We start from the raw sequence: 27,310 nt of genomic DNA, 5'->3' as shown, positions 1-27,310 counted from the left end.
CAGTAAAGAGAATGGAATGTGCAGGAATGAGGAGGTGGGGGCAGGAATACTATTGGAATGTCAGTCACGTTCACACTTGTGAGTGTGTGTGTGTGTGCGTGTGTGTGTGTGTGTGTGTGTGTGTGTGTGTGTGTGTCAACTGCTATTTAAATTAAACTATCAGGTATGTTCTTGTAAATCATAAACTACACTGTTAATTTGCTCTTTTTTTCTTTTGTTCAGTGTTCCATCACCATACTAAAGAACAAAATCTCAAGAAAAAACACCTGGTGAGTCCTCCTTTATTACTTTTGTTTCTGTCTAGGGCCACAGTAACAAGTAACACTATCTTGTTTCAAGGGTATATTTCACCAACCTGACTGATTCAGTCTTGTTTGCTTTGTGAAATGCATTCCACTATATCTTGCTGACATCAGTGTTTACCCACACAACCTTAAGTAGCTGCTAAATTGGCTCTTATGTTGCTAATTATAATAATAATAATAATAATAATAATAATAATAATAATAATAATTTTATTCCAGAAGACAAATACTGACTTGGCCAGGTAGTGTTTTTGCCATACCATCTTGAACATGCTGTTAACACTGTCCTGAGTTTTTAAATAAAAGGTTTTAAAAAATCCACAGCTTGACAAGGGTGTTGCCATTCATACACAGTGACAGAAGTATGACTCAGGTAATAGTGTATGCTGTGATTACACTAATTTGCCCTGCATGTGTTGTAACAATGTACTTGAGTACTGATGTCAGTGACAGAAACAAACAGTCAAGTACATTCACCTTTTGCATAATTGTGTATTATTTTAATAAATCTTTATGTAACGCCTAAATAAGTACCGTATGTGGCACCAATGCTAAAATGTGAAAACGAGCTTAGAATGGGCCACTTTATCTTTTGATAAAATACTCTTCTTCTTCTTCGGCAGTCCATCGAGGTCGATGATGACTGTTGTACTGAGAGGTTTTTATGGCCTGCAAGCCCTCGAGTGGGCTGCAAGGCCAGCACGTGAACGGCAGAGTCGTCCACACAAGTTGCATGTGTGTCCCATTGCAGCGGGGTTGTGTAGTCTGTCATGCGCTCTTTGGTAGTCCTGCTGATGCTTTCCTTCTATGCTTTTGATGGATCTCCTCACCGATGTTCTCCACTTTCTTCTGTCGGAGGCAGCTTGCTCCCAGGTGTCAGGGTTGATATCAGCATTCTTCATATGTCTCTTTAGTACATCCTTGAAGCGGAGCTTCTGTCCTCCATGCTTCCTCCTTCCTTCAGAGAGCTCTCCATAGCTTTCGGGAGTCTGGAGTCTGGCATGCGTCGTACATGCCCAGCCCAATGAAGCTGTGATGCTGTAATGAGTACCTCAACACTAGAAGTCTGGGCTCTCCTCAACACTACAACGTCGGGTACTTTATCTTGCCAGTGTATTCCCAGGATTTGACGCAAGTGCCGCAGTTGTGTTCTGGTGAGTTTCTTGATATGCCTTCGGTAGAGGATCATGCACTCTGTGGAATACAGAAGGGCTGGCAGGATGGCTGCATTGTATACCTTTATTTTGGTCGTCCTTTTGATGTCATGTCTTGACCATAGGCGCTTGTATAGTGAGCCAAAAGCTTTGCATGCAGCTTGAATCCGTCTGTCCACTTCCAGGTCTGAGGAGTTAGTGTTGGTGACTGCACTGCCAAGATGTACAAAATTCTCTGTTTTGGTTAATATCTTCCCATTCACAAGAACATCTGGGCATGGTAATGGTTCTTCTATGGGAGGTTGGTAAAGAAGTTCTGTTTTGGGCACACTGATTGTCAGGCCAAACAAAGTGGAAGTGGTGGCAAAGCGATCCACAATTTCTTGGATTTATTCAGCATTGATTGACACCAGGGCAGAGTCGTCAGCATAAAGTAGCTCTCTCACACATATTTCTCTTGTCTTGGTAGAGGACTTTAGTCGAGCAAGATTAAAAAGCTTGCCATCAGACCTTGTCCGTATATAGACACCTTTGCTGAGGTTGGTTCCCACTGTTTCTAGGACTGCTGCCAAGTAAAGAGTAAAAAGTGTCGGGGCTAGCATGCACCCTTGCTTGACGCCATGGTTGATAGTAAATGCATCGCTGATGTCACCGCCGATTGAGACTTTGCCTGACATGCCTTCATGGAAGTCTTTTGATGATTCTCACAATCTTGTCTGGACAGCCATACAGTTCCAGGACCTTCCAGAGCGTCTCTCTATCCACGGTATCAAACGCCTTAGAGAAATCTACAAAGATGACATACAGGGCTTGTTGCTGTTCAATCGCTTTTTCCTGGAGCTGACGAAGGGTGAAGATCATATCTATAGTTGACCGGCCAGCTCTAAATCCACACTGGCTCTCTGGTAGTACCTCCTCTGAGACCTTCTTGATGCGATTTAAGATGATTTTGGCCAGGATCTTGCCAGCTATAGACAGTAAGGAGATGCCACGGTGGTTTCCATAGTCGCTGCATAGGCCTTTTTTTCTTGTAGATGGTAACTATGACCGCATCTTTGAAGTCTTGAGGCACACAAGCATTTGCCCAGCATGCATTGTATAAGTGTAGTAGCTCTCTTTTCAGGTTGTGACCCACTGTCTTCCAGAGTTCTGCTGGGATCCCATCTTGTCCAGGTGCTTTGCCACATCTCTTGGTCTTCAATGCCTTTTCCAGCTCATGCTCAGTGATGGGAGCTGAGAGTTTATCTCGAGTTTCTCTAGGCTGTACCATGTTACAGGCTTGTGGATCTGCAGAGCTTTGCTGGTTGAGGAGGTTACAGAAGTGCTCCTTCCATCTTGATCTAATGTTTTCTATGTTGGTAAAAAGTTGGTCTCCATCAGCATTTCTCACTGGTGCTATTGTATTGCTTTTTGGTCCGTAAATGGCTTTCAATCCATAGAACAGACCATGCAAGTCATTTTTGTCAGCCATCTCCTGCAGTTCTTCTGGACTGTGGCACCAATGCTAAAATGTGAAAATGAGCTTAGAATGGGCCACTTTATCTTTTGATAAAATACTAAATATCCACTAAATATGCATCCACATATATCTACCATATGGGTGCACTTTCTAGGTGTTCAGTTGCTGATTACTTTGCAGTTCCTGAAGGTTTTTTACTCCCCACCCTGTCCATCAAGGGAAAAGATGAAACCATACTACTAATTGACTAGATATGATCTGGGTGGTAGATTATTGAAGTTATACAAATCTAAACAATACCCAGGGTAATGCGCTACCTCAATAAGCCAGGCTGATTTCAAAAAGATAGGCTAATATTGCGCAATTTTGGTTCCACAGAGGAAGCTAATCTTAAGCCCAGCTCAGTTACTATTGTAACATATGCTTTTGGAAAAACCTGCTCCATATTTGTTTGCTTTGAAGCTAAGTTTAGCTTGATGAATTTTATTGGCCAGACAAGCATTGTACTTTTATAGTTCTTTTGGGGGGGAAACCATACACAGGAACAATTTTTCTGCCATGCTGGAGTCAAAGCATGGACATTACAAAATCAAAAATGTGGCTAAATAATCTTATATGGGTGGTGTTGTGATTGTATAAGCCCTGTTTGATATAAAATATAAGTTGCATAAATCTTATATTAATATGATGTATATCTCTCATATCAATCATCCATCCATCCATCCATTATCTGTAGCTGCTTATCCTGTTCTACAGGGTCATGGGCAAGCTAGAGCCTATCCCAGCTGACTATGGGCGAGAGGCCGGGTACACCCTGGACAAGTCGCCAGGTCATCACAGGGCTGACACATAGAGACAAACAACCATTCACACTCGCATTCACACCTACAGTCAACTTAGAGCCACCAATTAATCTAACCTGCATGTCTTTGGACTGTGGGGGAAACCGGAGCACCCGGAGGAAAGCCACACAGACGCAAACCCACTTTATCTGTGGTAGAATGATTGTACAGCATACATCTTTAATTAAAAAAAACTCAAATTTGGTGCACAAGTTTTAATTTTCTTTGGGTTTTCTGAAATCAATATGGGGTCAAAATTATACATGCAGGGTCAAAAATTTACATACACTCAGGTTATTAATTCAGAGGTGCTGAAACTTCCAAAATGTCTCTTAACTTCCTGTTAGTGATCATGATTGATTACAGCTGGTAGCTTCTTTGGGCCTTCATAAAAGGGTTTGTTTACAGCACTCATTGGATTGACCAGCACACAGTAAAATGGGAAAGTCCAAGGAGCTCAGTGCAGATCTGAGAAAGAGGATCACAGATGTATACAACTCCGGAATGTCTCTTGGAGCCATTTATAAACAACTGCAAATTCCAAGATCAGTTCAAACAACTGTATCCAAGCTATTGTGAGGTGTAGTCACTTTACCAAGCCACTTTGCATGAAGAAAACCCAAACTGTCACCCTCAGCTGAAAGGAAATTGGCTTGGATGGTCAGGAACAAGCTGGGAGCCACCATGGCACAGCCCTGCCATGAACTGGAAGCTGATGGATCACTGTCTACAGATCAGATCATCATAGACTAAGAGGCTGCTATCCAAGACATAACCCCTGCTCCAAAATTGACACCTTCAAGCTTAAAGTTTGAAGCTGACCACACGGACAAAGAAAAAGCCTTCTGGAGGATAGATGTATGGTCAGATGAGACAAAGATTGAGTTGTTTGGCCACAATGACCACCATGTACAGAGGGACACTACCAGCTAGTGGTGGTGGTAGGATCATCATGCTTTGGGGCTGTTTTGCTGCCAGTGGAACTGGTTCATTGCACAAAGTGGATGGAATAATGAAGAAGGAGGACTACCTCAGAATTATTCAGTATAAACCATTAGAAACTTGAAAACGACTTGAGTTACTACAGGACAATGAACATAAACACACATCAGAGCTGGTTGTGGAGGATAAAGCAGGCTAACATTAAGCTTAAAACAAGTCCTGACTTCAACCCTATTGAAAATATATGGACTGTGCTTAAAAGTCAAGTCCATGCCAAGAAAAAAAAAATTAATTGAAGTCTACCAATTCTAACATGATGAGTCGTGAAATATCCAACCAGAATTCTGCCAGAAGCTTTTTCATGGCAAACAAAAATGTTTGGTCAGGGTGACTCTTGCAAAGCGACTGTGGCAGCGGGGGCGTGGTCAAGCGCCGGTCTGTGACAGGAGGGCGGAGCCAGGGAAGGTGAGTGGCAGAATCGCTACACCTGACGGTAGTTAACATGTGTTTTGTGTGTTTTCCCAGTAACCGCTCCCTAGGAGGCAGAGGGAGAGCAGAGGGAGCGCAACCCGGGACCAGAAGCAGAGTGTGTGTGTGTGTGTGTGTGTGTGTGTGTGTGTGGGCTTACACCGCATTTAGACTGAAAAGTTGTTTAATAAATAGCCTTCTCTGCCTCTAAGCATTGTCCTGCCATCCTCTGTGCTCCACCCACACCTTGCAAGCGCTACAGTGGTGCCGAAACCCGGGAAAAGGTGGAGCACCAACTTTGCAGCCCCATGGAATCCTCCCCGTTCGTGGACTTGGTCCACGCCATCGCCACGGCTCAGCAGAGCCAGCACCAGGCACTCGTCACACTCTGAAAGGAGCAGGAGCGACGCTTTGAAGCCCTGGTGCTGGCCCAGCAGGAAGATCGAGAGGTGTTCCGGCATCTCCTCGCGTCGGCGGGGTCCGCCAGCGCCCCGGCCGCGGGCCCGTCTCCCCTCACCATGACCAAGATGGGCCCGCAGGACGACCCCGAGGCATTTATCACCTTGTTCGAGCAGGTCGCCAAAGCCTCGGGGTGGCCGATGGAGCAGCGTGCGGCGCGCTTCCTCCCCCTCCTGACGGGAGAGGCGCAGCTGGCCGCACTACAGCTCCCCGCCGACCGCCGGCTGGCCTACGCTGACCTTCGTCGGGCCGTCCTCCAGCGCGTGGGGCGCACGCCCAAACAACAGCGCCAGCGCTTCCGCGCGCTGCGGATGGAGGAAGTCGGCCGGCCATTCGCGTTCGGCCAGCAGCTCCGGGACGCCTGCTGGTGGTGGCTGAGGGCCGACGATCGCGACGCCGAGGGAATCATCGATCAGGTGGTGCTGGAGCAATTCATCGACCGCTTACCAGCCGGAACCGCGGAGTGGGTCCAGTGCCACCGCCCTGCGTCGCTGGATCAGGCCATAGGACTGGCGGAGGATCGTTTGGCGGCTGTTCCGGAGGCAGGACGGCCGATGACGCCGTCTCTTCTCTCCTCTTCTCTCTCTCTTTCTCCCCCCCCTTCTGTGTCCCGTCCTCGCCCCATTCCCCCACCACAGAGGCGGGGGCCGGCTCCACCCCAGCCGGCCCGCCGCACCCGTGGTGCCCTCCCGTTTCTCCCTTCTGTGTCTGTCTCTCCCCCCCCCTCAGGTGAGTGAGCCCCAGAACACAGCTGCAGAGGGAAGGCCCGGGCCGGTTTGCTGGCGCTGTGGGGAACCGGGCCACCTGCAGCAACAGTGCGCAGCTATGGAGGTGGGGGCGGTGGTGCGGATCCCCGAGGCGCCAGAAGCTGCCCTCGATCGGGCCGGAGTGTATCGCATACCAGTGAGTGTCCAAGGGGCTACATATCAGGTGTTGGTGGATTCGGGTTGCAATCAGACCTCGATCTGCCAAAGCCTGGTGCAAGACGAGGCATTGGGGGGAGCACAGGGGGTGAAGGTGTTGTGTGTGCACGGGGATGTTCACAGATACCCGTTGGTGTCGGTCCACATATATTTCAGAGGGGAAAAATCTATAGTGAAGGCGGCGGTTAATCCTCGCCTTACCCACTCTTTAATTTTGGGGACTGATTGGCCGGGATTTCAGGGTTTAATGGCACGCCTAGTGAAGAGTGGGTCCTGCCGGTTGACAGGGGAAGGTCCTGGTGTCGTTTTGGCTGGAGCTGCGGTCGCAGAGCCATCTACGTCATCTCCGCGACAGAGTGAGGAGCCGCCGGCTCCTCCTCTTTCTATTGGGGAATCCCTCACGGATTTCGCACTGGAACAATCGCGAGATGAGACTCTGCGACACTCGTTTGACCAAGTGAGAGTAATCGATGGTCAAACGCTCCAGCCGAACGCCACCCCATCCTTCCCCTATTTTTCCATTTTGAAGGATAGATTATACCGAGTGACGCAGGACACTCAGACGAAAGAGCGAGTCACCCAGTTATTAATTCCAAAGAGCCGCCGGGAATTGGTATTCCAGGCGGCTCACTTTAATCCCATGGCTGGACACCTCAGGCAGGATAAGACACTAGCCCAGGATAATGGCCCGATTCTATTGGCCGGGGATTCGCGGCGACGTCCATAAATGGTGTACGGCGTGCCGCGAATGCCAGTTAGTAAATCCAGCGGCCATTCCAAAAGCGCCCTTGCGCCCCCTAACATTAATCGAGACCCCGTTCGAAAGAATTGGGATGGATCTCGTCGGGCCATTAGATCAGTCAACACGAGGGTACCGCTTTATATTGGTTCTGGTGGACTATACAACGCGATACCCGGAAGCGGTGCCTCTTCTCAATATCTCAGCACGCAGTATTGCAGAGGCCCTCTTCCACGTCATCTCCCGGGTTGGAATCCCGAAAGAGATTCTGGCTGACCAAGGCACCTCGTTTATGTCACGAACACTGAGCGAACTGTATGGGCTACTGGGTATTAAGCCGATCCGCACCAGCGTTTATCACCCACAGACGGACAGTTTAGTTGAACGGTTCAATCGCACCCTCAAAAATATTATCAAAAAATTCGTAAGTGAGGACGCACGTAACTGGGATAAGTGGCTCGAACCCTTGTTATTTGCAGTGCAAGAGGTCCCCCAAGCCTCCACGGGGTTCTCCCCGTTTGAATTATTATATGGGCGTAAGCTGCGCGGCATCTTAGATGTACTGCGGGAAAATTGGGAGGAGGGACCTTCACAGAGCAAAAATGAAATTCAGTACGTTATGGACCTGCGCGCAAAACTCCACACGCTCACCCACCTAACTCAGGAGAATTTGCGGAAGGCCCAGGAACGGCAAGCCCGCCTGTACAACAAGGGCGCGCGCCTTAGAGAGTTCACTCCGGGAGATAAGGTACTCGTCCTGTTGCCCACGTCAAGCTCTAAATTAATCGGCAAGTGGCAAGGACCCTTTGGGGTCACACGGCGAGTCAGGGACGTCGACTATGAGGTTAGGCGAACGGACAGGGAGGGGGCACTACAGATCTACCACCTCAATCTGCTGAAACTCTGGAACGAGGAGGTCCCCGTGGCGTTGGTGTCGGTAGTTCTGGAGAAGGCGGAGCTGGGCCCGGAGGTTCAAAAAGGGACATTGGCATCACGTACCTCTCCGGTCCCCTGTGGAGACCACCTCTCCCCGACCCAACTCACGGAGGTCGCCCAGTTGCAGGCCGAGTTTTCGGATCTGTTCTCGCCCCGCCCGGTCGCACTAACCTCATAGAACACCACATAGAGACGCCCCCGGGGGTGGTAGTGCGTAGCTGCCCTTATAGACTACCCGAACACAAAAAAAAGGTGGTTCGGGAAGAACTTCAGGCCATGCTCGAAATGGGCATCGTCGAGGAGTCCCACAGTGACTGGAGCAGCCCGGTGGTCTTGGTTCCCAAGGCCGACGGCTCGGTCCGGTTCTGTGTGGACTATAGAAAAGTCAACATGGTGTCTAAATTCGACGCGTACCCAATGCCTCGTATTGATGAGCTGCTCGATCGACTAGGCACGGCTCACTTTTACTCGACACTGGATTTGACGAAGGGATATTGGCAGATCCCCTTGACTCCATTATCCCGGGAGAAAACGGCCTTTTCCACACCGTTCGGCTTACACCAGTTTGTCACACTTCCGTTTGGGCTGTTTGGGGCGCCCGCTACGTTTCAGCGGCTGATGGACAGGGTCCTCCAGCCCCACGCCACCTATGCGGCCGCTTATCTAGACGATGTTATCATTTATAGTAATGACTGGCAGCGGCACGTGCAACACCTGAGGGCCGTCCTTAGGTCGCTGAGGTGGGTGGGACTCACTGCCAACCCAAAGAAGTGTGCAATTGGGCGGGTGGAAGTACGGTATCTGGGTTTCCACTTGGGCAACGGGCAGGTGCGTCCCCAATTTAATAAGACAGCAGCGGGCCTTCTCTGAGGTAAAGGCTGCACTGTGTGGGGGGCCACTTTTACACTCCCCTGACTTCTCTCTCCCTTTTATGTTACAGACGAATGCGTTGAACAGAGGGCTGGGGGCCATTTTGTCCCAGCAGGTGGAGGGGGAAGATTGCCCGGTCCTATACATCAGTCGGAAGCTGTAAGTGCGTGAGGGGCACTACAGCACGATTGAAAAGGAATGCCTGGCGATCAAGTGGGCGGTCCTCGCCCTCTGTTACTACTTGCTGGGGCGCCCTTTCACCCTCTGTTCGGACCACGCACCCCTCCAGTGGCTCCACCGCATGAAGGATGCCAACGCGCGGATCACCCGTTGGTATCTGGCACTCTAACCCTTCAACTTCAAGGTGGTCCACAGGCCGGGGGCGCAGATGGTCGTGGCGGACTTCCTCTCCCGTCAAGGAGGGGGGAGTTGGCTGCAGGCCGGACGGGCGCCCGGCCTGAGTCGGGCGGTGGGGGTATGTGGCAGCGGGGGCGTGGTCAAGCGCCGGTCTGTGACAGGAGGGCGGAGCCAGGGAAGGTGAGTGGCAGAATCGCTACACCTGACGGTAGTTAACCTGTGTTTTGTGTGTTTTCCCAGTAACCGCTCCCTATTTAAGGAGGCAGTGGGAGAGCAGAGGGAGCGCAACCCGGGACCAGAAGCAGAGTGTGTGTGTGTGTGTGTGTGTGTGTATGTGGGCTTACGCCGCATTTAGACTGAAAAGTTGTTTAATAAATAGCCTTCTCTGCCTCTAAGCGTTGTCCTGCCGTCCTCTGTGCTCCACCCACACCTTGCAAGCGCTACAGCGATATTTTACCCAAATATTATATATTTTTGACCTTGTGTTGATTTCAGAAAACCCAAAGAAAATTAAAACTTGTGCACCAAATTCTACAACCCCGATTCCAAAAAAGTTGGGACAAAGTACAAATTGTAAATAAAAACGGAATGCAATAATTTACAAATCTCAAAAACTGATATTGTATTCACAATAGAACATAGACAACATATCAAATGTCGAAAGTGAGACATTTTGAAATTTCATGCCAAATATTGGCTCATTTGAAATTTCATGACAGCAACACATCTCAAAAAAGTTGGGACAGGGGCAATAAGAGGCTGGAAAAGTTAAAGGGACAAAAAAGGAACAGCTGGAGGACCAAATTGCAACTCATTAGGTCAATTGGCAATAGGTCATTAACATGACTGGGTATAAAAAGAGCATCTTGGAGTGGCAGCGGCTCTCAGAAGTAAAGATGGGAAGAGGATCACCAATCCCCCTAATTCTGCACTGACAAATAGTGGAGCAATATCAGAAAGGAGTTCGACAGTGTAAAACTGCAAAGAGTTTGAACATATCATCATCTACAGTGCATAATATAATCAAAAGATTCAGAGAATCTGGAAGAATCTCTGTGCGTAAGGGTCAAGGCCGGAAAACCATACTGGGTGCCCGTGATCTTCGGGCCCTTAGATGGCACTGCATCACATACAGGCATGCTTCTGTATTGGAAATCACAAAATGGGCTCAGGAATATTTCCAGAGAACATTATCTGTGAACACAATTCACCATGCCATCCGCCGTTGCCAGCTAAAACTCTATAGTTCAAAGAAGAAGCCGTATCTAAACGTGATCCAGAAGCGCAGACGTCTTCTCTGGGCCAAGGCTCATTTAAAATGGACTGTGGCAAAGTGGAAAACTGTTCTGTGGTCAGACGAATCAAAATTTGAAGTTCTTTATGGAAATCAGGGACGCCGTGTCATTCGGACTAAAGAGGAGAAGGATGACCCAAGTTATCAGCGCTCAGTTCAGAAGCCTGCATCTCTGATGGTATGGGGTTGCATTAGTGCGTGTGGCATGGGCAGCTTACACATCTGGAAAGACACCATCAATGCTGAAAGGTATATCCAGGTTCTAGACCAGACCTGGGCATTTTCCGGCCCGCGGGCCGCATCCGGCCCTTTGGTTCATTCTGACCGGCCCGCGTAAGGTTAATTAGAAATTACAAAATAAACGTATTTTCTAATTTTACCTCATGCATGGACTGAATGTGCATTGCTTTTATTTTGAAGTTGTGTTCAACAAAAACACAATGCGCGCGACATGAACATGACATGAAATCCCACGAAACCTAATCCCGTGATAACTACTTCCGTAATTTGTCCAGACCAACCACAAACTTTTACGTCATCCTTCAAACGGTCCAGCCAATCACATAGTGTGACGTCACCAGCAGGCGCCGGAGCCCGAGCTGATCTGTAGATCTGATACCTACTGTACACCGAATCGACTGATCATCATCTGTCAGCTGTGCGTTGCATCTCCACCTCAGACATTCAACCTGACTCTGATGCACTCGTTAAAGACCAACAGAGACTAGATTTCTTTCACTGAACAAATAAAAAACTGAAAAACACCAAATGAGGTGATTAGACTACAAATGTAGGCATCATTATTATAATATGATGTATCTTGCTTGATGTTTGGAGTAGAAAGACAGTATTGTGATGTCTTTATTGTGTTTTGGGGTGAATGTGACTGAAAAAAAAATTGGTACAAACGTTCACATTTTGTTAACCATTGTTTTAGGAAATTTGATTGAATAAATTACATTTTTTGTAAGGCAACCTCGTTTTTTCCATACTCTTACCAGTCTTAGCAGCTTGTAAAAACAATGTTATTTACTGCTTTATATAAAGAAATACAATTAATATTGTGCAGAATTTAGTTCAGCCTTTTGGTCCGGCCCTCCACAAAATTTTCTGTTTCTCATGTGGCCCCATGGAAAAAAATAATTGCCCACCCCTGTTCTAGAGCAACATATGCTCCCATCCAGACGACGTCTCTTTCAGGGAAGACCTTGCATTTTCCAACATGACAATGCCAAACCACATACTGCATCGATTACAGCATCATGGCTGCATAGAAGAAGGGTCCGGGTACTGAACTGGCCAGCCTGCAGTCCAGATCTTTCACCCATAGAAAACATTTGGCGCATCATAAAACGGAAGATACGACAAAAAAGACCTAAGACAGTTGAGCAACAAGAATCCTACATTAGACAAGAATGGGTTAACATTCCTATCCCTAAACTTGAACAACTTGTCTCCTCAGTCCCCAGACGTTTACAGACTGTTGTAAAGAGAAAAGGGGATGTCTCACAGTGGTAAACATGGTCTTGTCCCAACTTTTTTGAGATGTGTTGTTGTCATGAAATTTAAAATCACCTAATTTTTCTCTTTAAATGATACATTTTCTCAATTTAAACATTTGATATGTTGTCTATGTTCTATTCTGAATAAAATATGGAATTTTGAAACTTCCACATCATTGCATTCCATTTTTATTTACAATTTGTACTTTGTCCCAACTTTTTTGGAATCGGGGTTGTAGTATTTTTTTATAAAGATGTATGTTGTACATTCTGCCACAGAAAAAGTTCAAAGAAATTACTGAAATCCCAAGAGAGAGAGTGTGTGTGTGTGTGTGTGTGTGTGTGTGTGTGTGTGTGTGTGTGTGTGTGTGTGTGTGTGTAAATATGACGTAAAATATCAGATTTTCACACAAGTCCTCAAAGTAGATAAAGAGAACCCAGTTAAACAAATGAGACAAAAATATTATACTTGCTCATTTATTTATTGAGGAAAATGATCCAATATGACATATCTGTGAGTGGCAAAAGTATGTGAACCTCTAGCCTGGCTAACACGACTTCAAAGCTCTCCGAGCATTTGGTCTGGCCAAGCTATTAAGCCAAACCGTTTCCCAGAGCCCGTGGTTGACCCGCCTCCCTGAAATGCCTCAGTTTGCTACTGGTCGAAGCCAGAAAAGGCTGTGACGAAGCTTAAACCAATCACATCACTCTTTCCTCTGACGTATGTGACGTGACAGAAACTGCTTGAGTAACAGGAAGAAGATAAATACCTCCAGGGCTGCTCTTTGCTCCGTTTTCAATGAGAACTTCCTGTTGAATGCTTTCAATACAGCATCTACCGCTGTGTTAAAGGCTTGCCACTGCTCCATGTTCGTGATGTGAATGAAGCGCTTCCGGCATAGATTCTGTAAACAATCTATGGCTTCCGGTCGCAGTTCTACTACGTCACTGCCTTGAACATGCCTCTACCCAGGGCCGTTGGAGATGCTCAAAGTTGATTGGTTCCCGATTTTTCGGGAGCTTGGAAATGCTGTAGATAGCCTGCCTGGCCAGACTAAGCTCAGAACAGGCCCTCGTGTTGCGTCACGCTTAGGATGGGTGGGCCCAGGCTAGTGAACCTCAAGGATTAGCAGTTAATTTGAAGGTGACATTTGTCAGGTGTTTTCAATCAATGGGATGACAATCAGGTGTGAGTAGGCACCCTGTTTTATTTAAAGAACAGAGATCTATCAAAGTCTGATCTTCACAACACGTTTGTGGAAGTGTATCATGGCACAAACAAAAGAGATTTCTGAGGATCTCAGAAAAAGCATTGTTGATGCTCATCAGGCTGGAAAAGGTTACAAAACCATTTCTAAAGAGTTTGGACTCTACCAATCTACAGTCAGACAGATTGTGTACAAATGGAGGAAATTCAAGACCGTTGTTACCCTCCCCTGGAGTGGTCAACCAACAAAGATCCCTCCAAGAACAAGGTGTGTAATAGTCGGCAAGGTCACAAAGGACCCCCAGGGTAACTTCTAAGCAACTGAAGGCCTCTCTCACATTGGCTAATGTTAATGTTCATGAGTCCACCATCAGGAGAACACTGAACAGCAATGGTGTGCATGGCAGGGTTGCCACTGCTCTCCAAAAAGAACATTGCTGCTCATCTGCAGTTTGCTAAAGATCACGTGGACAAGCCAGTAGGCTATTGGAAAAATGTTTTGTGGACGGATGAGAGTAACCACAGGTGCCCCTAAAATCACTGAATCATTGAAATTGAAAAGGATACCTCCACCCCTGCACAGGCACTCTCAGGTGATCATGTCAGGGCAAAATTGGCCTTTGGTTATTTACTCTTTACATTAATGTTATAGAAAACGTATTGGTCTCAATGGTGCATTTTGCCCATGTTCAAGGTGGAAAATAAAAAAAGAAAGATTCGAGTAAGACAAGCCAAATTGGTGTTTTTAAAAAGAAGGGATCATGGAGAATAAAGAAAAAAACATTTTAAAAATCTGCGCACATTCCCACAAGGTGTTACAGTGCTCTGAAAATGACATTCAAAATGATTTGTCAGACTTGTGAGGTCTTCTGTTCAAACACTGATGGAGTTTCCTTTCTGTTTATTGCTTTTTTTGAGAGTGTTTCTACTTATCTCAATAAGGGAAAAAAATCAAGAGCCTATGTTAGGTAAAAATGTCTTCTGAAGGCCTAAACGGAGCACAGCCAAAAACTCCAATAAAATTTTGATCATCTTTGAGGGAGTGCTATGACAATGCCAGATCATCCAGACCCAAAATGACAGTTTTGCTACATACTATTCCTATTTATGTACCAGCATGCAAAATTTGAGCCTCCTATATGGTTTAGTTCTTGAGCTATGGGCTTGTGAACTTTGACCAAAAAAAAAAAAGAGCCTGAACAAAATTGACACCCCCCTCCCCCAGTAAAACTGGCTGTAACATGGAAAGTATACATCTTACATTCAAATAAATTTACAGTGTTTCTCCTAGGTAACATGGGTACATCTGGTGATTTTTTTTTTTTTCAGAATTTTTTGAGACCTACGTGCGCGGGCCCCGGTTGAATTGACGTGGAATGGCCCTTAAGGACTTTTAAGCACTTAAAGCTATATGATAGCTAATCAGATGGCTGTATTTGTGTGCATTATTATAATTCTTCTACTATTGATATTGATCATGTTTAAATGCTCTACACGTACCCTTTAATGGAACACACTGAGCCTGGATCGACCTGTTCCACTAAATCAATCAAGGCTGTTTTAAATAAGCTTTTTAATACCCTTCTGATACACACATTCTAGCACAACACTTACCACTCTGTCAGTATTACTGGTCCACAACCAAATTAATATCTGGTCAGCAGTTAATAGTTGGGAGCAATAAATTGTGCATAGCAACAGAATGGTTCCAGTCATTGAGTGTACTCATATACCTGCAAAATGTACTCATATGTTCAGTGTACCTGATACAATGGCCAAACAATACAGGGAGATCTAATATCCTGGCAACTCTGTGTGTATTTTATAAATATTTAGTTGTTTAGATTGTTGTATGCTACCAATCTTGTTTTCTTTCACTTTTCAGGATCTGCTAGAACAATTCTTCAGTCATTTTGTCTTTTTTACCGACAAGATGATTCTACTGGGCAGCTGGGAGAACTGCCCTCATCAGTGGAACACACCTTTAGGGCTGGCCCTCTCTCTTCCCCCACATCATGTTTCAACCTCAATCCACAGAGCTTGTTAATGCCCACTCAATTCCTGTCTGGTGGCCCAGGAAACCCAGCACTGAAATTTGCCCTTCTTCCCACGATATTTTGATCTTGCTGTCCCTTACTGCTCACTGAAGAGAAAATTTACACTGTTTTCATTCATTCACTCTATCTAGACCTGAGATGAAACAGACTGCAGTGAAATAACTTTGTTCCACTGCTCATCCATAATGATTCTTAAGAAGCTTCGCAGTCCCAAGCTTGGAAGGCAACATAAAATTGAAAATCTGTGCCCAGAAGCACCCAAATATCCATCGCTGGCAAAAGGCAGTGACAACGCAGGGCTTAGTGTCAGTTATTTACACCTGTAGGTCCACCATGTTCTCAATATAATTCTCTCATCTTGTGGTCTTTTTAATATGATGTATGTCAAGATCTGACGTGTGAGTAAAAGCATAAAAGAAGTAAAAATTAGATTTTTGTTTGTATTCACTAGGGGTTGCCCAACTCCTAATTGCTACAATGATTAAAATGGTTTTAAGCTTGTTAATGATTAAAATAAATAATTCAATGTAATAAATGTGCAAAATAATAAATCTGTGTATTATATTGCACTATTTAAGAACCCACCAGTTCTTAAAATATGCCATTATGGACCAACTGGTGGCACAGCTGAAAACTTGATTAATTCCTTATAGCTCAGCCTCTTTGAGCTGGCATGTGCTGTTGATCTGACTCTAAACTAAGGCTTTCTACAGATGATCAGTATCAAAACAGCTTTGTGCCAGTGAAGCCATTGTTTCTCTGGATTTGACACCCTGCCACTGCACTCAAATTCAACTCAGGCCCAGTTTGCACTCACCATTTCAAAGTGCAACCAATAAGATGAATCCTAATATGTAATGTAGCAAGGATGCGTGTTTTCTCTCATCTTCTCAATAAGACAACTAAAGCCAGAACCTGTTTTTGAGGTTTAGATAAATGTTCATTCAGAATGGGCTATCCATTTTGAATAATCTGTTTTCGAATGCATCTTGCTGATGTAGTGCTACCTCAACTCACACAAGTAAAACTTGGCAGTGAGTGAAATGCAAAAAATACTGATGATCTAAACACCTCTCCACCTGTCTAGGCAAAGTGATATCAATGTGTTAATGGTCAATTAAAGCTTTTCCCAGAAAAGTCATGTGCAGATGACTGCAGAACTGACTTCTGACTTAGTCATCTATTCTGACACCAAAGTAAATTTACCTGCATCATCTTTACTGTTTCCCCCACCACCACCACCACCCAACTAATCGACATCCCTGCAACGGCAACCAGTTAATACAACCAGTCAATCGACTAGTCAGTGCGGACACTAGTACTGACTGGAGGCTTTGATGGAAAGATTTGACTCTCCTCCAAAAAATTTTGTTTTGAATTTTTGTAATAAGCACGCTAAATAGTTCTGAATTGTTTTAGGTTTAGATTAAGTGAGATGTCTGGTTTCTTTAAAAGCCAGGGTTTAAAAAAAAAAAAAAACAAGCACAATGATGTTATCTTGGCAATGAGTTTAAATTGCGGACACTAATATTGTGTGTGTGTGTGTGTGTGTGTGTGTGTGTGTGTGTGTGTGTTCATGTTCCATTGAAAATGAGCAGGTAGTTTTCTTGAGACAGACCTGCTTTCTGTTCTGAAAATCATGCCCATGTATGTTGATTATTCTGGGTTTTTAAATTAAATCCTAATTTTCTTTTTTTTTCTAGCAGTGAAATTTTGCTCTGTGCCAGCAATGTTAACTTGGACCTTATAATTGCCTACTTCTGGTATATAGAGTGACCTGTGACTTTCACAGTTATTTTTCCCAGGCCAAAGGATCAGTTTGATCTGATAAATTTGGCTGTAATTTGAAAGTAAAAGTTGGATAAATAAAAAAGTATATACTCTATAGTATTAATGTTTTGTGTATTAAAATTGGAAAATAAATAAATTAATGATTACATTTTATTTACATGCCATATTGCATTTTATTATTTGAAGGGGTGTAAACAACTCATGCTTCCAGAAACATTATTAAGGAAAATAATAAAGAAAGAAATATTCTGTCTTGAGAAAAAGCCCAAATGGAATCTTTTACCTTAAAAGATTCCATTTATACTTTTGATAGCAGTGCATCAGGCCTCTTATATATTTGAGCATCATAGTCCAGCTTTGATTTGGGTAATTTATAGATTGGGATAGATTTGGGTAATTTATAGATTTATAATATTTTATATTTAGCTATAAATGGTTTTGCAGTGTTTACAAAATATGTATATTAGTATCTTACTTAAACTCTAGTGCACTGATGTACTCTTTAAACTCTACTGTCCTTATCATTTATCTGTTATTTTTAAATGCTTTTTTTTGTAAGTTTGTTTAAACTCCTTGCTCACACACATTCTTTGCCTTCCTTCAAAACCAAAAAACTGAGAAGGAATCCTGATTGGGCAGCATATTGGTGTAGTGGTTAGCACTGTTGCCTCACAGCAAGAAGGTTCTGGGTTCTAGTCCAGCGGCCGATGGGGGGCCTTTCTGTGTGGGGGGCCTTTTCATGTTCTTCCCATGTCTGTGTGGGTTTCCTCTGGGTGCTTTGGTTTCTCCCACAGTCCAAAGACATGCAGGTTAGGCTAATTGGTGACTCTAAATTGACTGTAGGTGTGAGTGTGAATGGTTGTTTGTCTCTATGTGTCAGCCCTCCGATGACCTGGCAACTTGTGCAGGGTGTACCCCACCTCTCACCCATAGTCAGCTGGGGTAGGCTCCAGTTTGCCCGCAACCCTGCACAGGATAAGCGGTTACAGATAATGGATCATTGGATGGATGAAATCCTGATTGTGATGATCATGTAAGCTGCTCTTACACTGCAAAAAATTATATCTTGGCAAGTGAAAATATCTTGAAAATAGTTTAAACAATCTAGCATTTCCTATTAGAAGAATAGAAGGCACCAGTTCTGAGATTATTAAACCTAGCTATAGATTGCAACCAACTTATTCTAAGATGTCTTATCAAGTAAAAATATCTGCCCATGCAGCAAGAGTATTAAGTAATTTTAAGTATTAAGTAATCACTAGCATTAACTGAATTTGCGGAGAAAATTACTTTTCAGGGCGGCACGGTGGTGTAGTGGTTTGCGCTGTCGCCTCACAGCAAGAAGGTCCTGGGTTCAAGCCCCGTGGCCGGCGAGGGCCTTTCTGTGCGGAGTTTGCATGTTCTCCCCGTGTCCGCATGGGTTTCCTCCGGGTGCTCCGGTTTCCCCCACAGTCCAAAGACATGCAGGTTAGGTTAACTGGTGACTTTAAATTGACCGTGAATGTGAGTGTGAATGGTTGTCTGTGTCTATGTGTCAGCCCTGTGATGACCTGGCGACTTGTCCAGGGTGTACCCTGGCTTTCGCCCGTAGTCAGCTGGGATAGGCTTCAGCTTGCCTGTGACCCTGTAGAACAGGATAAAGCGGCTAGAGGAGATGAGATGAATTACTTTTCAATTTTTTGCAGTGTATATGCGGTAATTTTGCTGTAATTTAGAATACCATACATTAAGCAACACAGTGCTTTTGTGTAACTTTTCTACCTTTACAGAGAAGGCTTCGGTGATATCTATATAAATTGCTCCAGTCTCAAGAGATCTGTTACAGCAATAATAACCACAGCTTGCCCTCAGCATAAGAGACAACTGTAGCAGTCACTAGTGGTTAAGATGATGCATTGAGATGATACACTACCAGTTTTGTAGAAACCAATTTCTACAATAATTGTTCTTTTACTTCTTTTGAATTCATTTGAATGAAGAGATGTTAACTGAGATCCACTGAGAGGCAGGGTGGTGCTTGTTTATATACTCTGATTGATTAATCCACATACTGTTGTGTGGCATACTGGTTGAGAGAGAGAGAGAGCCTTGTTGCCTTTTCTAACCTTTATTGACAGTTTCATAATCCTATGAAAATAGGCATTGCCATATCCCTAATTCCTGCTCACTAATTACGATATACATTCAAGCATTATACAGGGGCAGTGAAAGACATATCATATCCATAAACCATGTGACCCATGGTTGCATGAACAACTTGAAAGAAATATAAAAAGTGCTTTTCTTTATTAAATACACCACTGTCAAGTACCTTTTGTTTAAGTAACTTATCATTAAACAAGATTTTTTTTATTTACATTTATATACACAGTTGGTTGGTCTAGTATCTAACCTAATCAATTTTTAACCACTGTGGTCCTGCAGAAGTAGAGGATTTACAGTGCATTATGGATATAATTAAATATTCAGGGAATATAAATAATCCACTGAGAATTTGGACAGCACTATTAAATGGTGCCATCCCAAACTGTGCACTATATGGTGAATAAGGAGCAAGTCAGACACAGCAGTGTTTCACTGATTCTATGCCAACTGCAATGCAAAATTAAGTAATGCCATATTCTCTATAGTCTACAGTAGAAGAAGACAGTGTGGAGAACAGGACGTTTGTTGGAGGTAGCACCTTGCTTTTCTCCTCCTGCTGCTTTATAGCCAACACACCCATGTTTTTCCACAGCTTAAAAACCTCAGTAGTTTACTGAGAAGGTATCCTGATTGCTCTGTATAAATAATTATCAGCAAGTGAAAATGAAGACATGAAGAAAATGAGGTCATGTAAACCACTGCAGTCTCATCAGTCTGATTTGTTACAGCAACAATAACCACAGTTTACCCTCAGCATAGGCTACAGTCATCTCTGTCACTAATGGTTAAGATGATACACTGGCAGTATTGTAGAAATCAAACCTGTTCTTTTACTTCTTTCTCAAATGATATGTAAATTCTGCAGTTATAGACTGACATTAATTTTTCATGAACTCAGATATGCATCTTTTTATGTATTCATGTCTATTATAAATTGTTGTTGCACTGCTGTAAAATTGCAGAGACTGTCTTTGGAAATAACCAGTCAAGCAGGATGTTTTGCCTTATGTCAACAGGGCAGATCCTTTAAGACAGACTCTTTTTAAGGGTGACTCAAGCAAGTATAAGGACAATGGAGTGATTTTGCAACACTGTACTTGAATATAAGCAAGTATTCATCTCCTCTCATTATCTCTAGCCACTTTATCCTGTTCTACAGGGTCACAGGCAAGCTGGAACCTATCCCAGCTGACTACGGGCGTAAGGCAGGGTACACCCTGGACCAGTCACCAGGTCATCACAGGGCTGACACAAAAACACAGACAACCATTCACACTCACAGTCAATTTAGAGTCACCAGTTAACCTAACCTGCATGTCTTTGGACTGTGGGGGAAACCGGAGGAAACCCACATGGACATGGGGAGAACATGCAAACTCCGCACAGAAAGGCCCTCGCCAGCCACAGGGCTTGAACCCGGACCTTCTTGCTGTGAGGCGACAGCGCTAACCACTACACCACCGTGCCACCCAGCAAGTATTTAATAAATATAAAATTTAAGCTATACATGTTTCCTGGTCCAAATCCTCTGGTTCATTCTGGCCTCAAAAACGAGGCTCTTTTTCACCCCTCCACTTACCAGAGGAGATGAGATGCACCTTCAACATAGTTATAAAGTGAAGTATGACAATGAATAGAGCCATATTGTTCTTTTTACTTGATGCATACAACATATGGGAAAATTTAAGACACCACTTTTAATGGTGTCTTAGACCCCGTCCACACGTAGCCGGGTATCTGCTAAATCGAAGATATTTTTCTACGTTTTGGCCTGTCATCCACATGAAAACACATCAAAAACGTATATTTAAAAAAACTCCGGGCAAAGTGAAGATTTTTGAAAACTCCGTGTATGCCTTTTCGTGTGGACAGAGATAACCGGAGGTTTGCGTTTTAGAATGTCACAATCTGCGCCAAAAAAATGACAACAAATCTGCCCTGACGTCAAACGTGCGACCTTTGTTTACTGCAGAAGCCAGATTAAGCATGGACTTAAGCTAGCCGCACACCACGGCGATCCACGCGGTACCGAACCGACCCATTTCAGAGCCGACTCCCGACAGGGCACGCACATATCCCCCGACTGTTGACGAGTGCAGTCGCGATTGAAGCGACACGTGACATCTTAATAGCTTTGTGATTGGCTATTGGATATAGTTACTGTTAAATCCAACACTTGAAGATGCTACAGGCTGAATTACAAATGACACAACATGGAATATGTAGCACACTATCTAGGCTGCATGAGCTATTATTCCCAACCTTAAATAGTGCACTTATATAGGGGAGTTAAAGCGATTTGGAATTCAGCCACACAACTTGAGCAGAGTGGCTTTCCAGCCCACTGTGTCTATGGATAAAGCTTCAGCCTATGGAATTACAGTATATACCTGCATTAGGTGCTACCAACACGTATTTCTCGCGCTAGAAATTGTGTTTAATGATGTCACGTGTTATATGCGAAAGATATGATTGGCTATTGCTAGCGACTCTCGACGATCAGTCTGGCTCCCGATTAGTTTTTCGAATCGGCTGTGAGATGAGTCGGTACCATCGAAAACTAGTCTTTACGCCTGACTCGCGACTTCATTTGGCTCGGTACGCTGAAAATCGGTGTAGTGTGCGGCTAGCTAAAGAGTAATGGATCGGAGTAGTGCCTTGAAAGCGTTAATTATTGTGCAGGTGCTATTTACATGTTTAATTTTAGAAGCCCAACTACTGCTCCAGGAGCACAGGCGATGTGATTAGGGGGTAGGATTTGGGGAAATAATGCCATCTACAGGTTTGGAATGCTTATGAATGTGATTGAAAACGCAGATGTTCGGTTATGTGTGGAAGGGATTTTTTTCGAAGACGAGGTGGTGTGGATAAAACATTTTTATAAACGGAGGGGGGGAAAATGTTCGGTTTTAAAAATACCCGGCTACGTGTGTACATGGCATTAAACACAGTAGTATGTAAACACAGTCATATGTTTGATCATATGTACATTATATGGAGCTATCTGCTTAAAATCTGCTGACCTATGGTTGAAGCTACATGTGACCTGGCCATAGATTCTGCCGTAGTGAGTGTATTTTTCGTACACTGATAGCAAGGGCACAGGAAGTGTGACTTTCAGAATTCCTTTAACCGCAACTGCAGTTTTTTATTTCATGTTTCATCTTGTTCAAATTCACACTAATTTATGTTGGCATTTTTGTTGATGTGCATTGTATGGTTCCACGTTAAATTTTACTCCTGACCCCCTGGATCTGATGATGTTTGAATTTATATGTATTAATGACTCCTTTGTGTGTGTGTGTGTGTGTGTGTGTGTGTGTGTGTGTGTGTGTGTGTGTGTGTGTGAAGTTTTTGTTTGGTTTGAGTGTATGATTTTTATTATCAATAACTGTGTTACTAAAGATATGCACAAAAATCCCCCCCCCCCCCCCCCCCCTTCATCACATCCTACTTGTCTATATCTAGTGGGGCACACCCCAAACTTTGAGAACCGTGGCCTTAAAGGTAGCCTGACACAAGCTGCTTACAATAATTTCCCAAGATTTTTGCTCATTCCTCCTGACAGAACTGGTGTATATCAGTCAGATTTGTGGGCCTCCTTGCTCAGATATGCTTTTCACTAAATTCAGTCCACTAATTTTCTTTGGGATTCAGGTCAGGGATTTGTGATGGCCACTCTGATACATTCAGTTTGTTTTTGGTTTTGTCTTGGTCATTTTGTAACAATGTTGGTATGTTTGCTTAGGGTCACTGTCCTGCTGGAAGACCAGTTGCATCAGAGCTTTAACTTTCATTGCTGAGGTCTTGCTGATAATCCTCATGATGCCATTTATTTTCTGAAGTCCCCAGGCTCTAGTCCAGAAAAAAAAACATAAAACTACCACACCCATTCCCTCCATACATAGTGCCAATCAATATGGCCAAATAGTTAAATTCTTTTATCTGACCAGTGAACCAGCTGGTAATTTTTTTTCCTCTTACAAGTCAATAGTTAAAAACTAATCCTTGAACATGGCATGAAATATTGCCATGTTTAAGGATTAGTTAATTTGTACTGATGTCCGCCATGAACTTCATTGGTGTGAGTGGTGGAATGTTGTTAGCAGCCACTGCGAATTTTCTGACAAAGCCCACAAATCCACAGACTAGCTTATCTCTCACAATCGAGAAAAGGGAAGCAATCAAAGGCACATAGTTTTCTTTGGGATTCAGGTCAGGGATTTGTGATGGCCACTCTGATACATTCAGTTTGTTTTTGGTTTTGTCTTGGTCATTTTGTAACAATGTTGGAATGTTTGCTGAAGGCACATACTTCCCTAAGTATGTGCACCCCTGACCATCACACCCATATGTGGTTCTTCCCTAAGTTATTACCACAAACAAAAGTTCCCTAAGTTATTACCACTTAAACAAAGCATGTGTCACCAGAAGACCACTTCAGGGGACACAGGCACATACTGTATAAGCATGACCGAACTGCTACACTATATGGCCAAAAGTATGTGCACCCCTAACCATCACGCCCATATGTGGTTCTTCCCTAAGTTATTACCACAAACTTGGAAGCACACAATTGTATAGAATGTCTTTGTTTGCTGTAACATTACAATTTCTCTTCACTGTAACTAAGACGCCCAAACCTGTTGGAACGATGCCTCTGTACACAAAGCGAGCTCCATGAAGACATGGTGTGTTTAGGTTGGAGTAAAGAACTTGAGTGTCCTGCACAGAGCCCTGACTGAACTCAACCCCACTGAACACCTTTGGGATGAACTGGGACTGGAACCTCAACATCCCAACATCAGTGTCTGATCTCACTAATGCTCTTCTAGCTGAATGAACACAAATCCACTCAATATGATGGAAAGCCTTCACAGCAGGGTGGAGCTTATTATAAGAGCAACGGGGGAATAAATCTGGAAAACACATGAATGTCATGGCCATACATTTAACTTGGTGCTCTACATGTACTGGGCTCTGATAGGGGGCTTTCTGTGTCATATAAAGATCCACATTACTGACTGACATTCTCGAAGTAGCTGTCACTGAACAATAACTCTTTGAGCTGAAGGCATGTTTTGAGTGTTGCCTTGAGCATGCATGAGCGTGAATGTGTGTGTACTCTGCTGTACCCATGCAAATACATGTCTTTCATTTGCCTGCATTTGCTTGTTTTTTAGTACATTGTATGGCTGCTTTGCTCATAGCTCCCCCTCAGGGCACAAAATGTGGACTATCAGGTTCTCACTTCACCTGTGACGTGGTTCTCACAAGCCCTGCTTCCCCTTCTTACTACAGTATGTCTCACTTCTATCTTATTTACCAACCTTTCATCTCTTTTGTATATTTATCTTTTGCCTTTTCAGTGCTTTGTAATGGTTTCATTTCACTCACCTCTTCCATCTCCATTTAAAATGTATCCAGTGCGTTTGTTGCTGTGTGGGTAAGCCTTAATAGGAGAAGATTCATTTCTCAGGATCAGACTTGTTATTCCTGTCTTCCAACTGATTAATACTATGAAACCTATGATTACATTTGTGTGTGTGTGTGTGTGTGTGTGTGTGTGTGTGTGTGTGTGTGTCATAGGTAATTAGTTCAGAAACTTGCTGCTGCAGATCTGAAACATCTGATACCCATTTCCTTTGCTCTTTTTGAATCCACCAATGAGGTGCACCTTGTTATATATTTGAAGAGGTCCACACGCTTCCTGTAGAAAACTGTATGTATGTATCTGTATGTATGTATGCATGTGTTGACTGACTGAAATAGAGAATCAGTGTAATACAGGCATACTACATAGAAAAGAAAGCCCTTTGTGTGGAAAATGCAGATTGTACAAACATCTGAACAAGTTGTAAAAGGCTATAAATTATAATTGTAGAAAATGGTAAATATTGCATATTATGACATTTCATTGCTTTATCACACACAGATCTGATGTCAGCCTTGTGGGATTATTTAGACTTTTTTTTTTTTTTAGAACCAAAAGAAAACTGTACAAATACTATAAATTCAAGTTAAGTTTATTTGTATAGTGCTTTTAACAAGACATTGTCACAAAGCAGCTTTACAGAAAAAATAAAGACTTTAAAAATATAAGCTAATTTTATCCCTAATAAATTTATTTATCCCTGATGAGCAAGCCTGTGGTGATGGAGGCAAGGAAAAACTCCCTCAGACAACACGAGGAAGAAACTTTGAGAGGAACCAGAATCCACCCTCATTTGGGTGATAACAGCGTGATTTATAAATAACTCACTTCTATAACTGTGTCTTATATAGTCATAAAATACAATTATGCAAACAGGAAATTCATTATAGTTTTAACATGAAATCTATTTTGTTGAAGTTATCAATTGTTCATTGATGGAGACTTGAGTGCAAAACTGTTCATGACAACTGCAGTCCTAAAGTTATTTCATTTGTAGTCCTCAGCCATCAGAGCAAAACTGCAAGTGTCCAGAGCCATCTTCTAAGTGCATCTTTTGACTATCCATATGGGGCCATCCTCCACACAGGAGCGACATGATGAGACTCCAGCCAGACATAGGGCATCAGGATAGATCAGGCGGGTCTGAGGAGCAGAAAAGATTAGCATCACTGGTGTTTCAGGATTGACATATAAATCAATAGAGAGGGATAGACAGAGGGAGAGAAAGGGAGCGCGTGAGAGAGAAAACACAGGTTGTTAGGTATGCCCAGTGTCACCTAATGGTTAAGAACAGTATACATTTTGTACTGAGTACAAGTGGGGACTTCAGCAAGACTAATAATGACAGCATAATTAAAAGGGAGAGCCAGAAGGTAATAATCATGAGGGAGTCCTGGGACATAAAGCAGTCCACTGTCAATGAACCCAAGTGAACATGTGGTGGTGGTGGTTTGGGGGGTTGACAGCATCCATTTATCCCAGTTTACCAAAACACTTTATGCCTAAGGATCCTCCAGATCTACTCCTTTACCTAATAAAAAATTAACAAAAAGCTTGACTAAACAGATGTGTTTTCAACCTAGACTTAAACACTGAGACTGTGTCTCAGTCCTGAACACGACTTGGAAGGCTGTTCCATAACTGGGGCTTTGTAAGAAAAGGCTCTGCCCCCTGATGTAGCTTTCATTATTTGAGGTACCAACAGATAACCTGCACCTTTGATCTAAGTAGCCATGGCAGGTCAGAAAGAACCAGAAGTTCTCTCAGGTACTGTTGCATGATACCATTCAGTGCTTTATACAGTTGTGGTCAGAAGTTTACATACAGTGACATGAACGTTATCTTGGATATGAATGTCATGGCAATATTGGGCTTTCAATTTATCTGAACTGTTCGTTTTCTGTGGCAAAATGATTGTACAACATATTTCTTTAACAGAAAAAAAATATGAATTTGGTGCACAAGTTTTAATTTATTTGGGGTTTTCTGAAATCTACACAGGGTCAAAAATTTACATACACTCACTTTGATTATTAATTCAGAGGTGCTGAGACTTCCAAAATGTCTCTTATCTTGCCAAGGCCAAGGGCTCTTAACTTCCTGTTAGTGATTATGATTGACTACAGTTGGTAGCTTCTCTGTGCCGACATAAAAAGGATTTGTTTACAGCACTCATTGGATTGACCAACACACAGTAAAATGGGAAAGTCCAAGGAGCTCAGCACAGATCTGAGAAAGAGGATTGCAGATGTACACAACTCAGGAATGTCTTTTAGAGCCATTTCTAAACAACTGCAGATCCCAAGATCAGTTCAAACAATTGTATGCATGTTACTGGGAGGCGTAGTCACTTTGCCAAGCCACTTTGCTTCAAGAAAACCCAAACTATCACTCTCCACTGAAAGGAAATTGGTTTGGATGGTCAG

At 43.6% G+C, this 27,310-nt stretch overlaps 1 protein-coding gene across 1 annotated transcript in view; it reads left to right on the top strand.

Annotated features, from left to right (window-relative positions):
• The window catches only part of si:ch211-264f5.6 (carcinoembryonic antigen-related cell adhesion molecule 20), a 68,156-nt gene extending 50,698 nt beyond the window's left edge, over positions 1–17,458 (top strand). Inside the window, exons 8-9 of the mRNA XM_060904825.1 lie at positions 223–269; positions 15,343–17,458. Of these exons, the coding sequence (XP_060760808.1) occupies positions 223–241 (19 nt within the window). The 3' untranslated portion in view covers positions 242–269; positions 15,343–17,458. The remainder of the gene's footprint in view (positions 1–222; positions 270–15,342) is intronic.
• Positions 17,459–27,310: the final 9,852 nt, after the last annotated feature.

This window comes from Neoarius graeffei, chromosome 22 (assembly GCF_027579695.1).
Source record: "Neoarius graeffei isolate fNeoGra1 chromosome 22, fNeoGra1.pri, whole genome shotgun sequence".
Taxonomy (NCBI): Eukaryota; Metazoa; Chordata; class Actinopteri; order Siluriformes; family Ariidae; genus Neoarius; species Neoarius graeffei.
The sequence above is the reverse complement of the archived record's forward strand: the minus strand, read 5'-3'. Positions and strand labels throughout refer to the sequence as shown.